Here is a 13,516-nt window from a genome sequence, read left to right as displayed (position 1 = left end):
AAAGTGCCACGGCACTGTTCTTACGAACACTATCAGCATGACCCACGGGAGATGGGACGTGTCAACTAGCTAAGGGACTGTGATAAGGGACTCTGGCAAGGGACTGTGGTAAGGGATTCTGCAAGGGACTGTGGCAAGGGACTGTGGTAGGCTGGGCCAATAAGACTGTGTACTGCATTATATGGTTGTTCTACACCCATATCATAAGTGCGGTTTTGCTCTATGTGTTTCGGTAGCCTTGCTCACATCAGCACAGTATTCTAGTGTGCTAGCAAACAGAATTTACATATTCACCCATACTCAGGTCGCTTCATGTCCATTTCTTCCAAAAGCAACATGCAAACAAACAATCGCAAAGAACAGACAAAAAAAAGTACTTTGAAATGATGAGAACTAATCAGATATTCAAAGCGATTGGAAGAAAAGGAATAAATGTTGGGGGCAGGCCTCGAACCCACAGCACATCATGGTGCCCTTCTTTCCCCTTTTTAATCCTCGGTGCTCAGATTTGCTTTTTGACTTCAGACTTCAATTCCCTTCACTGCCTGGTTGATGGACTCCAGCAGAGCCCTGTTCTCCGGGTTTTGGTAGCAGTCTTTATTGGTGAACATGTGTGTCAAGGTGTCCACGTAGCTGTCAAAGTTCTGCTCTGAAAGTGGCTCCTGCTGAGGAAAAGATAAGCACACACACCACTTCATAATGACTCTGACCACGGGATTCAAACGACATTCGGCACGTGTCTGTAATGAGGTTGACCCTAGCACCTCAAACACACCGACGCTGGGCCCTCACCCAGCAGTAGTGGTAGTAAGAGCATGTCCGCAGAGTACACATTTCCTTCTTCAGGGAGACAAAATAATCCTCATGAGGTGCCTACTGTCAACTTGTGTTAGTCCTAAAGGCGCTGTGATTAGCATTCCATTTGAAAATGGAAGATTACCCCCCCCTTTTTTTTTCTCCCCAACTGTATCCAGCCTGTTACCCCACTCTTCCGAGCCGTCCCGGTCTCTGCTCCACCCCCTCTGCCGATCCGGGGAGGACTGCAGACTACCACATGCCTCCTCCGATACATGTGGAGTCACCAGCCGCTTCTTCTCACCTGACTGAGGAGTTTCACCGGGGGGGGGGGGCGTAGCGCGTGGGAGGATCACGCTATTTCCCCCCCCCCAGTTCCCCCTCCCCCCTGAACAGGCGCCCCGGCCGACCAGAGGAGGCGGTAGTGCAGCGACCAGGACACATACCCACATCCGGCTTCCCACCTGCAGACACGACCAATTGTGTCTATAGGGACGCCCGACTAAGCCATGTTGGTAGGCAACGGAATAGACCGTTGCTACCCGGACGCCCGAAAATGGAAGATTTCGATACCGGTATTACCGTAGTTACTTCAGTTTAATTGATGAATTTGGGAACAACCCAACAATACTCTAGCCTCGAGGCAGTGCCTCCAGTGGAAGGTAGTGATTACTGCAGTTGCTCTCAGAAATGAAATTTTAAACGGGTACAACATTTACAGAAAGAAAAAAATGGAAAATAAACATAAATGTAAAGGGCAAAAGATAAAGTTAAGTCCTATGTGTGTCTTTGCAGATGTGCAGGGCAGGCCATGCACGCTGCAGAAGTCTGATCCAGAACAACGCATCTAAGTTCAGTTCTTGACAATATTCAGCACTCTGTGAATGTGCACGAGGATGGACGTTCGCATGCATTTGTGTGTAGATATCCAAGTCTGACTTGTATGTGCGCATACACCGAGTTGCCAGTTTATTAGGTACACGCCGCACCTTCACACAAATAGTCCAATGGCTCCAGCATTTCATGTGACTGGATTGTGTGGTAGAAATCAGGCACTCCTTCAGTTAGGGTTCAACTGAGCGTTGGAATGGGTGAAGCGCGTGACCTTAATAACTTTTTAATGTGGCAAGATATGTAACTCGGTGTGCCGGTTGTAGCATCTCCTACCAGCAGTCCTGGGGTCCTCACAAACAACCCTTTCAAGGGTTTACCGAGAGGTGTGAAAAGCAACAAAGTACCAATTATCAATCCTGTGAATGAAGACAAGTTGTGGATCAGAGGCACCAAAGGAGATGGGCGAGAATCATGCAAGTAAACAAACAGACCATAACCAGGCAAATCACATCCGAATCCAACATCGGTGCAGAGAATATCATCTCAGAATGCACCACTTAACGGTCTTAACTGGGCTACAACAGCCAAAAAACCATGTCGGATGCCAATGTCAGCAAAGAGCAAGAAGGCGCATCTCCCGGAACATTAATACTGGACTGCCTGGTCAGCAGAATACAGGTTTCTTTTGCATCATCACGATGGAGGGATCAGAATTTGACACAAGCAACATGAGTCGATGGAGCCATTCTGTTTGGTGTCAATAGTACACAGCAGTAGGGACAGGAGGGTGTGGGAATGTTTCCTGGCATATATTAGGGCTCCTAATGTCCCCTAGAGAAGGTGTGAGCAGTACAACATAGCTGATCGTTACTGAACTAGTTTATCCCATCATTCATTCATTCATTCATTAATCTTCAGCCACTTCCCCGGGGTCGGGTCACGGTGGCAGCAAGCTAAGTAGGGCACTCCAGATGTCCCTCTCCCCAGCAACGTTCTCCAGCTCCTCCTGGGGGATTCCAAGCTGTTCCCAGGCCAGATTGGACATGTAGTCCCTTCAGCAAGTTCTGGGTCTACCCCGGGGTCTCCTCCCAGTTGGTCATGCCCGGTAAACCTCCAAAGGGAGGTGCCCAGGAGGCATCATAATCAGATGCCCGAACCACCTCAATTGGCTCCTTTCGATGCAAAGGAGCAGCGGCTCTACTCTGAGCTCCCTCTGGATGTCCAAGCTCCTCACCATATCTCTAAGGCTGAGCCCAGACACCCTACGGAGGAAACTCATTTCAGCTGCTTGTATCCATGATCTCACCCTTTCGGTCACCACCCAAAGCTCATGACCATAGGCGAGGGTCATCCCATCATGGCAACAGTTTATCCACATTTGGATGGACACTTCCAGCACCATGGAACTAGGTGTGGAATGTTATTCCAGGAACATGACAGCAAGTTTTCATCACTTCAATGACCTGCACAGTCCCTGGATCTCAACCCTATTGAGCATCTTTGATGAGGAGGAAAGGGCTGTTCACAGCAAGACTGTGCAGCCACCCAATTTGCAAAGCAACACTTCTGCACAACACATCCAACATCTTGTAGAACCCATGCCCAGGAAAACTCGTTCAACATGATAGTGTACCTAATAAACTGGCAAGTTGGTACTTGCTTGTCCTGCCTATCTCACGTATCTAAATGTCTTGTAATGTATCTGATATGCGTATCATCAAACACCCTCCACTCCAGTTCCAAACTCACCATGGTCGGCAGGCGGATGTTAGCCAGACTGTGGATCAGGGCCTGACTCAAGCCAGAAAGTTCCAGAAACAAAGCTTTGTTTTTCTCTTCGATCTGTTTGTTCTCTTCCTCTATGCTCTTCAGGTTCTTCTCCATGGAAGAGATCTGGAGCCCAACCACAGGAAAACAGTAGGAAAATACCCAGACAAACAAGTTTGGCAATTAAGAGTCAGAAAAAAAATGTGGCATACACTTAAGAAACAAGCATTTGCTCAACTGGAATAATTTCAAACAGAGCAACCTGGAACTTATCAACACTCAAAACTTGAGAATGAATCAGAATAAATCTGTAGTCAATATTTAATAATAATAAAAATGTCTTGGCCTTTGTCAAAAACAATTCAGTGAAGAACAGCCATAGTTTGGTTCATCATCAGCTGGCATGTAGACTCCAGACACTAAAATAACACTAGAATGCTTTGCGTAACTTCTGGAATCCTGGCATCTACTGTTCAGTAATGTGAACAACAAAACAATCCAAAGCCAGCATGACCAACAACATAAAGATCGTAGATGCCCAGCATGCTCTCCAAAACCTCCCATTACTGAAAGCCCTGTGGACTGCTGCAATCCCTGTATATGTTCCTGAGGGCTGCAGCTGCGTGCCAAGTTTTTGGGAGTCGAGGCTTGTCGTATTATTTATTCTTCAGGAAAATGAAAATATTACACATAAAATGGAATATTACACATATCACCTTGAACATCTGAACAGTGAAAGGTTGGAACAGCGTGCCCTTCGTTACATCTGGCACATATGTAAAGACTGTCTAGAGCTTGAGTGTGATGTAATTTGTACATTTATGTAAAGAAGTGAAGAAAACAGCTTTTATATATAGCTGGACGGTACAGACACATATGTATGGGTCGCATGAGAGGCATTTACCTCATAACAGTACTCCTAATACATTCAAATGACTAAAAAAATACTGACAGATTGTAAACTTACCAATTGACAATAGTTTTTTGAGGGGTTTTTTTCCCCTCTCCATCCCCCAATTGCACTTGCCCAATTACCCCACTCTCTGAGCCGTCCCGGTCTCTGTTCCACCCCCTCTGCTGATCTGGGGAGGGCTGCAGACTACCACATGCCTCCTCCCATACATGTGGAGTCACCAGCTGCTTCTTTTCACCTGACAGTGAGGAGTTTCACCAGGGGGACGTAACACTTGGGAGGATCACGCTATTCCCCCCAGTTCCCCCTCCCCCCTGAACAGGCGCCCCGACCGACCAGAGGAGGTGCTAGTGCAGCGACCAGGACACATACCCACATCCAGCTTCCCACCCACAGACACGGCCAATTGTGTCTGTAGGGATGCCCGACCAAGTCGGAGGTAACACAGGGATTCGAACTGGCGATGCCCGTGTTAGTAGGCAACAGAATAGACCGCCATGCCACCCAGATGCCCTACCAATTGACAATTATGATCAAATTCTTAAATACCATGAAATGTAAGTCAAAATTAAGTCAAATGTTCCCTACAGCTCAGTTTTGCAACTGACCTGGGTGTGCAGGTTCATCATGTCTGCCTCCATTTCTGAGTTGGACTCATTCAGCTCACTGATCTCCTTATTGAGTTGCCTGATGTCCTCATCATTCTCCAGAACTGGAATAAAGTTTTATAACAATGAACGAGCAAAGTCATCACACACCGTTTCTTCAAAGTGAGCTCAGCTGAGGCTGATCTGGTGAGAACCGCTCAAGCTTATCCACCTCTAAAGAATTGGATCTGTATCTCAAAAGCTAATAAAGGAGAACACAGCTAAATACCTGCCTATACCATATCCAAAGCATGCAGGGACACAGGATGAACAACACCGTGTAGTTATTTATACTCATACTGAAAGGTTGTCCACTGTAAACACTTATTTTAAAGTGAAAGTACACAAATATGGTATTGCCTAAACTGTTTATTTGTGCCTGGAATTTTGCATGTGACTGTAGTTATTTTCTCATGTAAAATACACACACCGATCAGCCAAAACATTAAAACCAGTGGCAGGTAAGTGAATAACATTGATTATCTTGTTACAATGGCACCTGTCGGGGGGGGGGGGATTATATCAGGCAGCAAGTAAACAGTCAGTTCTTGTAGTTGATGTGTTGGAAGCAGGAGAAATGGACAAGCGTAAGGATCTGAGCTACTTTGACGAGGGCCAAATTGTGATGGCTACACAACTGGATCAGCATCTCCAAAACGGCAGGACTTGTGGGGTGTTCTGGGTATGCAGTGGTCAGTACCTACCAAAAGTGGTCCAATGAAGGACAACCGGTGAACCAGCAACAGGGTCATGGGCACCCAAGACTCATTGATGCTTGTGAGGAGTGAAGGCTAGCCTGTCTGGTCCGATCCCACAGAAGAGCTACTGTAGCTCAGATTGCTGAAAAAGTGAATGCTGGCTATGATAGACAGGTGTCACAACACACAGTGCATCACAGCTTCCTGTGTGTGGTAGCTGTGTAGCTGCAGACCAGTCAGAGGGCCCATGATGACCCCTGTCCGCTGCCTAAAGCGCCTACAATGGGCATGTGAGCATCAGAACTGGACCATGGAGCATTGGAAGAGGGTGGTCTGGTCTGATGAATCACGTTTTCTTTAATATTTTGTGGATGGTCAGGTGTTTGTGTGTCATTTACCTGGGGAAGAGATGGCACCAGGATGCACTATGGGGAAGAAGGCAAGCCGGTGGAGGCAGTGTGATGCTCTGGGCAGTATTCTACTGGGAAACCTTGGGTCCTAGCATTCATGTGGATGTTACTTTGACACAACACCTACCTAAACATGGTTGCAGACCAGCTACACCCCTTCATGGCAATGGTGTTCCCTGATGGCAGTGGTCTCTTTCAGCAGGACAATGCACCCTGCCACACTTCACACATTGTCCAGGAATGGTTTGAGGAACATGACAAAGACTTCAAAGTGTTGCCTTGACACCCAAATTCCCCAGATCCCAACCTGATCGAGCATCTGTAGGATGTGCTGGAAATACAAGTCTTATCCATGGAGGCCCCACCTCACAATTTACAGGACTTAAAGGATCTGCTGCTAACGTCTTGGTGCTAGATACCAGAAGACACCTTCAGAGGTTTTGTGGAGTCCATGCCTCGACGGGTCAGAGCTGTTTTGGTGGCAAGAGGGGACCTACACAATACTAGGCAGGTGGCTTTAATGTTTTGGCTGATCGGTGTATCTTAACCATGAAACTTGTTCTTTTAGCTTTTGAGAAAAGGGTTGATGTTTTATGACAGACACGTTTTATTTGTATTTTGATTCTCTGGAAGTTTGTTTTCATCTGTAATGTCTGCAAAGATTGCCGTAAGCTAGATTTCCATTTTGAGTTATGATAGGTCAAGAAATGTCCAAGATTATACAGAAATTAAAGATCAAAGGCAGAAATTAAGTAGAAGCCACAGCTATACATGTTTTCAAATATGCCAAATGTTTCTAATGACTGACCAAAATCCTAACACTAGGTTGCATATGAAAACCATATTGAGTTTTTGGGGTTTTTTTTTTATCTTAAAGTCACAATTCCTGCTCCAGCACTAGTTTGTCATTAAGGCAGCATTCTGGGAGGTTTCATGTAACCAGATAATGCAATTACAGAAGACCGAGTCAGTGAACTTAAGCTAGAGTTGTATTGACAACATATTAGCAAACTCTATTTTACTTTTGGTCTGAAAATAAAAGCAGAATGTACCACTGAGGGTTCAAACTCGTAGGGTCAAATGAAATGTGCCTGATATTGGTCCCAGTGCATTTAGACATTTAGATGTTGGTTAAATCTAGCATTGGCCCAATGCCACTGTAGGGAAACAAATATAAAAGCAGAGATGATGCTAATCAGAGTCTCTTACCATCACTGGCCTTAAACTTGGCAGTGGTGTACTCATCTCCAGGGATCTTGGCTTTCTTCTTGTTGGCCGACGCTCTGGGACAGCCTGAAAGGCTAATGGAAGAATCAGGGGACAGGGAGAGAGGATAAGGAGTCAGGGTCTCATCCATATCTTTGACCCCAACACAGGATGTGATGCCACTTTGCCCTTGTTTATAAACCGTGCTCTGTTAGTGACTGCTTCCGTTCAGCATACACATAAATATACTAGCATTACTTGGAAAAGTCAAGTATTCCCTCATTTAAGAACATATAAGTACTAATTTTTAGTCTGTATTTGCCTAAAGTTTTAAAAAGGATATAAAGGGGTGTAGATGTAGAGGATGGTGATGGGGATGTCCATGTATCTACTACTACTTTCGGCTGCTCCCGTTAGGGGTCGCCACAGCGGATCATCCATTTCCATTTCCCCCCGTCCTTTGCATCTTCCTCTGTCTCACCAACCACCTGCATGTCCTCCCTCACCACATCCATAAACCTCCTCTTTGGCCTTCCTCTTTTCCTGTTCCCTGGCAGCTCCATATTCAGCATCCTTCTCCCAATATACCCAGCATCTCTCCTCCACACATGTCCAAACCATCTCAATATTGCCTCTCTTGCTTTGTCTCCAACCTGAGCTGTCCCTCTAATATACTCATTCCTAATCCTGTCCTCCTTCATCACTCCCAATGAAAATCTTATCATCTTCAACTCTGCCACCACCAGCTCCACCTCCTGTCTTTTCATCAGTGCCACTGTCTCCAAACCATATAACATAGCTGGTCTCACAACCATCTTGTAAACCTTCCCTTTAACTCTTGCTGGTACCCTTCTGTCACAAATCACTCCTGATACTCTTCTCTACCCACTCTACCCTGCCTGCACTCTCTTCTTCACCTCTCTTCTGCACTCCCCGTTACTTTGGACATTTGACCCCAATTATTTAAACACATACGCCTTCATCACCTCCACTCCTTGTGTCCTCACCATTCCACTGTCCTCCCTCTCATTCACATATATGCATTCCCTGGTGTAGATGTAGAGGATGGTGATGGTGGTGTCGTTTAGACTGAAGGTGGCAGTAGTGTAGTGAAACATCTCATCCCAGCTTTTTCAAAAGTCTTCCAGAGAGTTGTGTTGGCTCAAGCCGGCATTAAGTCTTTTAACTTGTCTTGTATTCTATTTTTCTAATGTGCTGGACTCCACATGCCACATAGACATTATGTGGGTCTCAGTGTCTTTATGTCCCCATGTTATGGAGACAAATTGGGGGATTTGATTGTAATGTGAGTTATCCCCAACAAGAAGGAAAAAGCACAGATTTTGTCCTCCAGAGCAGCTGTGTGCTATGCCTTGTTTTTAGTTAAATTTATCACCAAGGTATATGGGCGGGGCTTCCCCCAAGTCTTCAGACCCTACCTCCTCCACTGGGGATGTGTTAGCCGGGTTCAGGAGCTCCTCAAAGTGTTCTTTCCACTGCCTGACAACATCCCCAGTCCGAGTCAGCAGTTCCCCTCCCCGGCTGAACACAGCCTGAGTCAGGCCCTGCTTCCCCCATCTGAGTTGCCGGAGGGTTTGCCAGAACTTCCTTGAGGCCAACTGAAAGTCCTCCTCCATAGCCTCACCGAGCTCCTCCCACACCTGAGTTTTTGCTTCGGTGACCGCCAAAGCCGCAGCCCTTCTGACCTCCCAGTGCCTGTCTGCTGCTTCAGGAGACCCCTGGACCAACCAAGCCCAAAAGGCCTGTCTGCCCGGCCTTCCCCACCATTTAATCCAATTCACCACCAGGTGATGATCAGTTGACAGCTCTGCTCCTCTCTTCACCTGAGTGTCCAAAACATATGGCCGCAGATCGGATGATATGACCACAAAGTCTATCATCGATCTTCAGCCTAAGGTGTTCTAGTACCAAGTACACTTATGAACTACCTTGTGTTCGAACGTGGTGTTTGTTATGGCCAATCCATGACTCGCACAGAAGTCCAATAACAAGGCACCACTCAGGTTCCAATCGGGGAAGCCATTCCTCCCAATCACGGCCCTCCAGGTTTCTCCATCGTTGCCAACGTGAGTGTTGAACTCCCCCAGCAGAACTATAGAGTCCCCAGCCAGAACCCTATCCAGGGCACCACCCAAAGACTCGAAAGAAGGCCGGATACCCCAAGCCGCTATTCAGCGCATAAGCACACACAATAGTCAGTCACAACTGTCCACTGCACCTCACCTGGAAAAGGTGAAATCGGGGCCCCATCCTGGAGCCAGACCTGGGAAGGGAGCTTGCCGGCAAGTATCTGGTGGTCCCAATCGGGCTCAGCCCAAAAAAACAACATGGGCCCACCACCCCATGGACCCAAAACCCAGGGGGATGAACATTGAGGTAGGGTGCAATGCAAGCTGGGTGGCAGGCAAAGGCAGGGACCAACTTCCAGCATCACAGACTGATCCACAGGATGTGGAATGTCATCTCTCTGGCAGGGAAGGAGCCTGAGCTGGTGCAGGAGGTGGAGCGGTACCAACTAGATATAGTTGGGCTCACCTCCACACATAGCATGGGCTCTGGTACCAAATTCCTGGAGAGGAGCTGCACTCTTTACTTTTCCAGAGTTGGCCAAGGTGACAGGTGCTGGGCGGGTGTGGGGATACTCACAAGTCCCCAGTTGAGCGCCGTTTTGTTGGTATTCTCCCCAGGGAATGAGGGGATCGCCTGTATATGACTGTGAGTTGTTGGGGGGAAGGCTCTGACTGTTGTTGTCCCCTATTTCAATAATGAGAAAATGCCAGGACATTCTGGCCTATGACATAATATTGGCCAAGGTTCTCAAGCATATGTAGTATTTCAACCCAACTGCACAAGTTCACTTTACATGATAATAATCTGAGAATTGCCTTCATTCATACATTTCAGGGAAGTTGTGACCAGAATGCAAAGATTCATACAAACAGCTGGTATCCAGAACAAGAACTCATGCAGAATATGGGCTTTAACCCAGGACCCGGTGAACCTCTGGTTTATCCCTCTACATATACTGTATGTCAGTGTTGTGGAGAAAGTGTCCTATAGAGACAGGTCTGCAGTAACTGAGAGAAGGCCCTACCTGCGGTGTGTAAGGAAGCTTCCATTGGCATGACCAGAACCATCACAGCCTGGTGTGGGACAGGTGGGACCCTCCGTTTTAAAGGCTTTCCAAGAGAAGGGTGTGCCATTAAGGAGACCTTCTTTTTGGCGCCGTGCTGCCAGTGGGCAGCCATAGGCACTACGGTGGGTGGCATACTTTCCACTGATGTGGCCCAGGCTGTCGCAGCCAGGCACTGGACACCTAGTGAAGACAAAAGACGTAGAGGTTGTTCCAAAGACTGTCTGGAGAGAAGATCAACATCAGCTTGACATGGGAGGACAGAGGTTAATATCAGAGGTTGCTGCTCTCATGACTTGTCAGGCCTGAAATTTAGGGTGATTTTAATCTTGGTTCATTTTAGATTCTAAAGTGGACTCAGACCTTGACTCAGAAGTTTTTTGCGCATATCTGAACATGCAAGATAAACCCAGACCCCTCCTAGATGAATAAAACTCAGACCACCTCAGTAGCTGCTTTCCGTCTGATTCATTTAAGGCTTGTTGCAAAGTTGTATAACTCGTGCATTGTAAATGCAAAGCAGCTTTTTGTATACAACACTTTGAATTTGACACCTCGAGGCTTTTCATACATTGATTACACAACGAGCACTCACACTACATGGCCATGAACAAAATATTAGAATACTGTAAAAGATATAGAAATGACGATAAAACCTGTATGTGTTGTAAAGGTGGATGATTTATGTTTTATTGTAACCATGTCATGTATAATGGAGTTTTACACATTTAGGTTTTATGTTCTGTGAAGCTCTGTGACCATTGTTTTGAGAGGTGCTGTATAAATGAAGTTACTATTTTGCAGTTTTTTTTGGGGGGGGGTTGGATTTTCCCCCCTTTTTCTCCCCAATTGTACTTGGCCAATTACCCCACTCTTCCAAGCCGTCCCGGTCGCTGCTCCACCCCCTCTGCTGATCCGGGGAGGGCTGCAGACTACCACCTGCCTCCTCTGATACATGTGGAGTCACCAGCTGCTTCTTTTCACCTGACAGTGAGGAGTTTCACCAGAGGGATGTAGCGCATGGGAGGATCATGCTATTCCCCCCAGTTCCCCCTGCCCCCCGAACAGGCACCCCGACTGACCAGAGGAGGCGGTAGTGCAGCGACCAGGACACATACCCACATCCGGCTTCCCACCCGCAGACATGGCCAAATGTGTCTGTAGGGATGCCCGACCAAGCCGGAGGTAACATGGGGATTCGAACCAGTGATCCCCGTGTTGGTAGGCAATGGAATAGACTGCTGTTCCACCCAGACGCCCTTTTATGCAGTCTTCCATACATTATTATCTTCCATATCAGTTGGAGGAAGAGCAGATCAGCTGTTAAGACTCACACACATGCACTGAATGTGGGGCGTTAAGTGACTGGAAAGCCTCCTGAGGGGCTGCTGCAGCTTTATAAGTAAAACGCAGTCCATCAGTCTGCTGCATGGGAGACTGAACTTTGGTCCCTTGGCTGGGGACAACCTAATTAAACACTAGACACTACTGTCCTTATTTATGCCCCCTGTTGCTCTACAACGTATAAAAATCGTTTACTTTGATAGAAATGCAGTATAAATATTAAACTCTTAGTAAACGTATTTCATAAACATGGTGAAAGTGGTCCCAACCCAAGGCTAGAGGAACAGTACAGTATATCTACGACTCAGTTGATCCAAACGAGCTAGAGGAGCACAGGGAAGGTCTTTGTCAAACCTTAACAGTTCTGAGTCTTCCTTGTCGTCCTTGGTGGGTGTTGACTTGAGGCCCTTCTTGGCCCGTGGGCACCCGGACAGACTGGCAGAGAGAAACAAACAACAAAACAGCTTGTGATGGAGTCATCCTGAGGACACTTTAATAAGAGGTACTTCCCTTCTGATGTTTGCATGACAAACATCTGGGTTTCAATGAGGGATGCTAGAACAGATTACCCTGAATTACCCTGAATTACATTAAACAGATGACCCCAAATTACCCTGAATTACATGAAACAGATTACCCTGAATTACATTAAACAGATTACCCTGAATTACATTAAACAGATTACCCTGAATTACCCTGAATTACGTTTAACAGATTACCCTGAATTACATTAAACAGATTACCCTGAATTACCCTGAATTACATTAAACGGGTTACCCTGAATTACCCTGAATTACATGAAACAGATTACCCTGAATTACATTAAACAGATTGCCATGAATTACCCTGAATTACATTAAACTGATTAAGATTACCATGAATTACCCTGAATTACATTAAACAGGTTACCCTGAATTACATTAAACAGATTACCCTGAATTACATTAAACTGATTAAGATTACCCTGAATTACTCTGAATTACATTAAACAGGTTACCCTGAATTACATTAAGCAGATTGCCCTGAATTACCCTGAATTACATTAAACAGATTGCCCTGAATTACCCTGAATTACATTAAATCGATTACCCTGAATTACATTAAACAGATTGCCGTGAATTACCATGAATTACATTAAACCGATTAAATTGAATTACATTAAACAGATTGCAAGGAATTACATTAAAAAGATTACCCTGAATTATCCTGAATTACATTAAACAGACTACAGTGAATTACATTAAAAAGATTACCCTGAATTACATTAAACAGATTGCCCTGAATTACATTAAAAAGATTTCCATAAATTACTCTGAATTACTTTAAGCAGATTGCCCTGAATTACCCTGAATTACATTAAACAGATTGCCCTGAATTACCATGAATTACATTACACCGATTAAATTGAATTACATTAAACATATTGCAATGAATTATATTAAACATATTACCCTGAATTACATTAAACAGATTGGCCTGAATTACCCTGAATTACATTAAACCGATTAAATTGAATTACATCAAACAGATTATCCTGAATTACATTAAACCGATTACCCTGAATTACATTAAACAGATTACCCTGAATTACGTTGAACAGATTATCCTGAATTACATTAAACAGATTACCCTGAATTACATTAAACAGATTGCCCTGAATTACCATGAATTACATTAAACCGATTAAATTGAATTACATTAAACAGATTACCATGGATTACATTAGAAAGATTACCCTGAATTACCCT

At 45.4% G+C, this 13,516-nt stretch overlaps 1 protein-coding gene across 1 annotated transcript in view; it reads right to left on the bottom strand.

Moving 5' to 3' along the window:
- Positions 1 to 521: 521 nt before the first annotated feature.
- Positions 522 to 13,516, bottom strand: part of LOC130130393 (myelin transcription factor 1-like) — a 254,900-nt gene continuing 241,905 nt past the window's right edge. Inside the window, exons 16-21 of the mRNA XM_056300096.1 lie at positions 12,123 to 12,203; positions 10,386 to 10,607; positions 7,274 to 7,365; positions 4,918 to 5,021; positions 3,379 to 3,522; positions 522 to 665 (exon numbers count right to left, since the gene is read on the bottom strand). Coding sequence (XP_056156071.1) covers positions 522 to 665; positions 3,379 to 3,522; positions 4,918 to 5,021; positions 7,274 to 7,365; positions 10,386 to 10,607; positions 12,123 to 12,203 — 787 coding nt within the window. The remainder of the gene's footprint in view (positions 666 to 3,378; positions 3,523 to 4,917; positions 5,022 to 7,273; positions 7,366 to 10,385; positions 10,608 to 12,122; positions 12,204 to 13,516) is intronic.

This window comes from Lampris incognitus, chromosome 2, assembly GCF_029633865.1.
Source record: "Lampris incognitus isolate fLamInc1 chromosome 2, fLamInc1.hap2, whole genome shotgun sequence".
Taxonomy (NCBI): Eukaryota; Metazoa; Chordata; class Actinopteri; order Lampriformes; family Lampridae; genus Lampris; species Lampris incognitus.
Note: the sequence above shows the minus strand (reverse complement) of the source record. Positions and strands in the feature narration are given on the sequence as shown.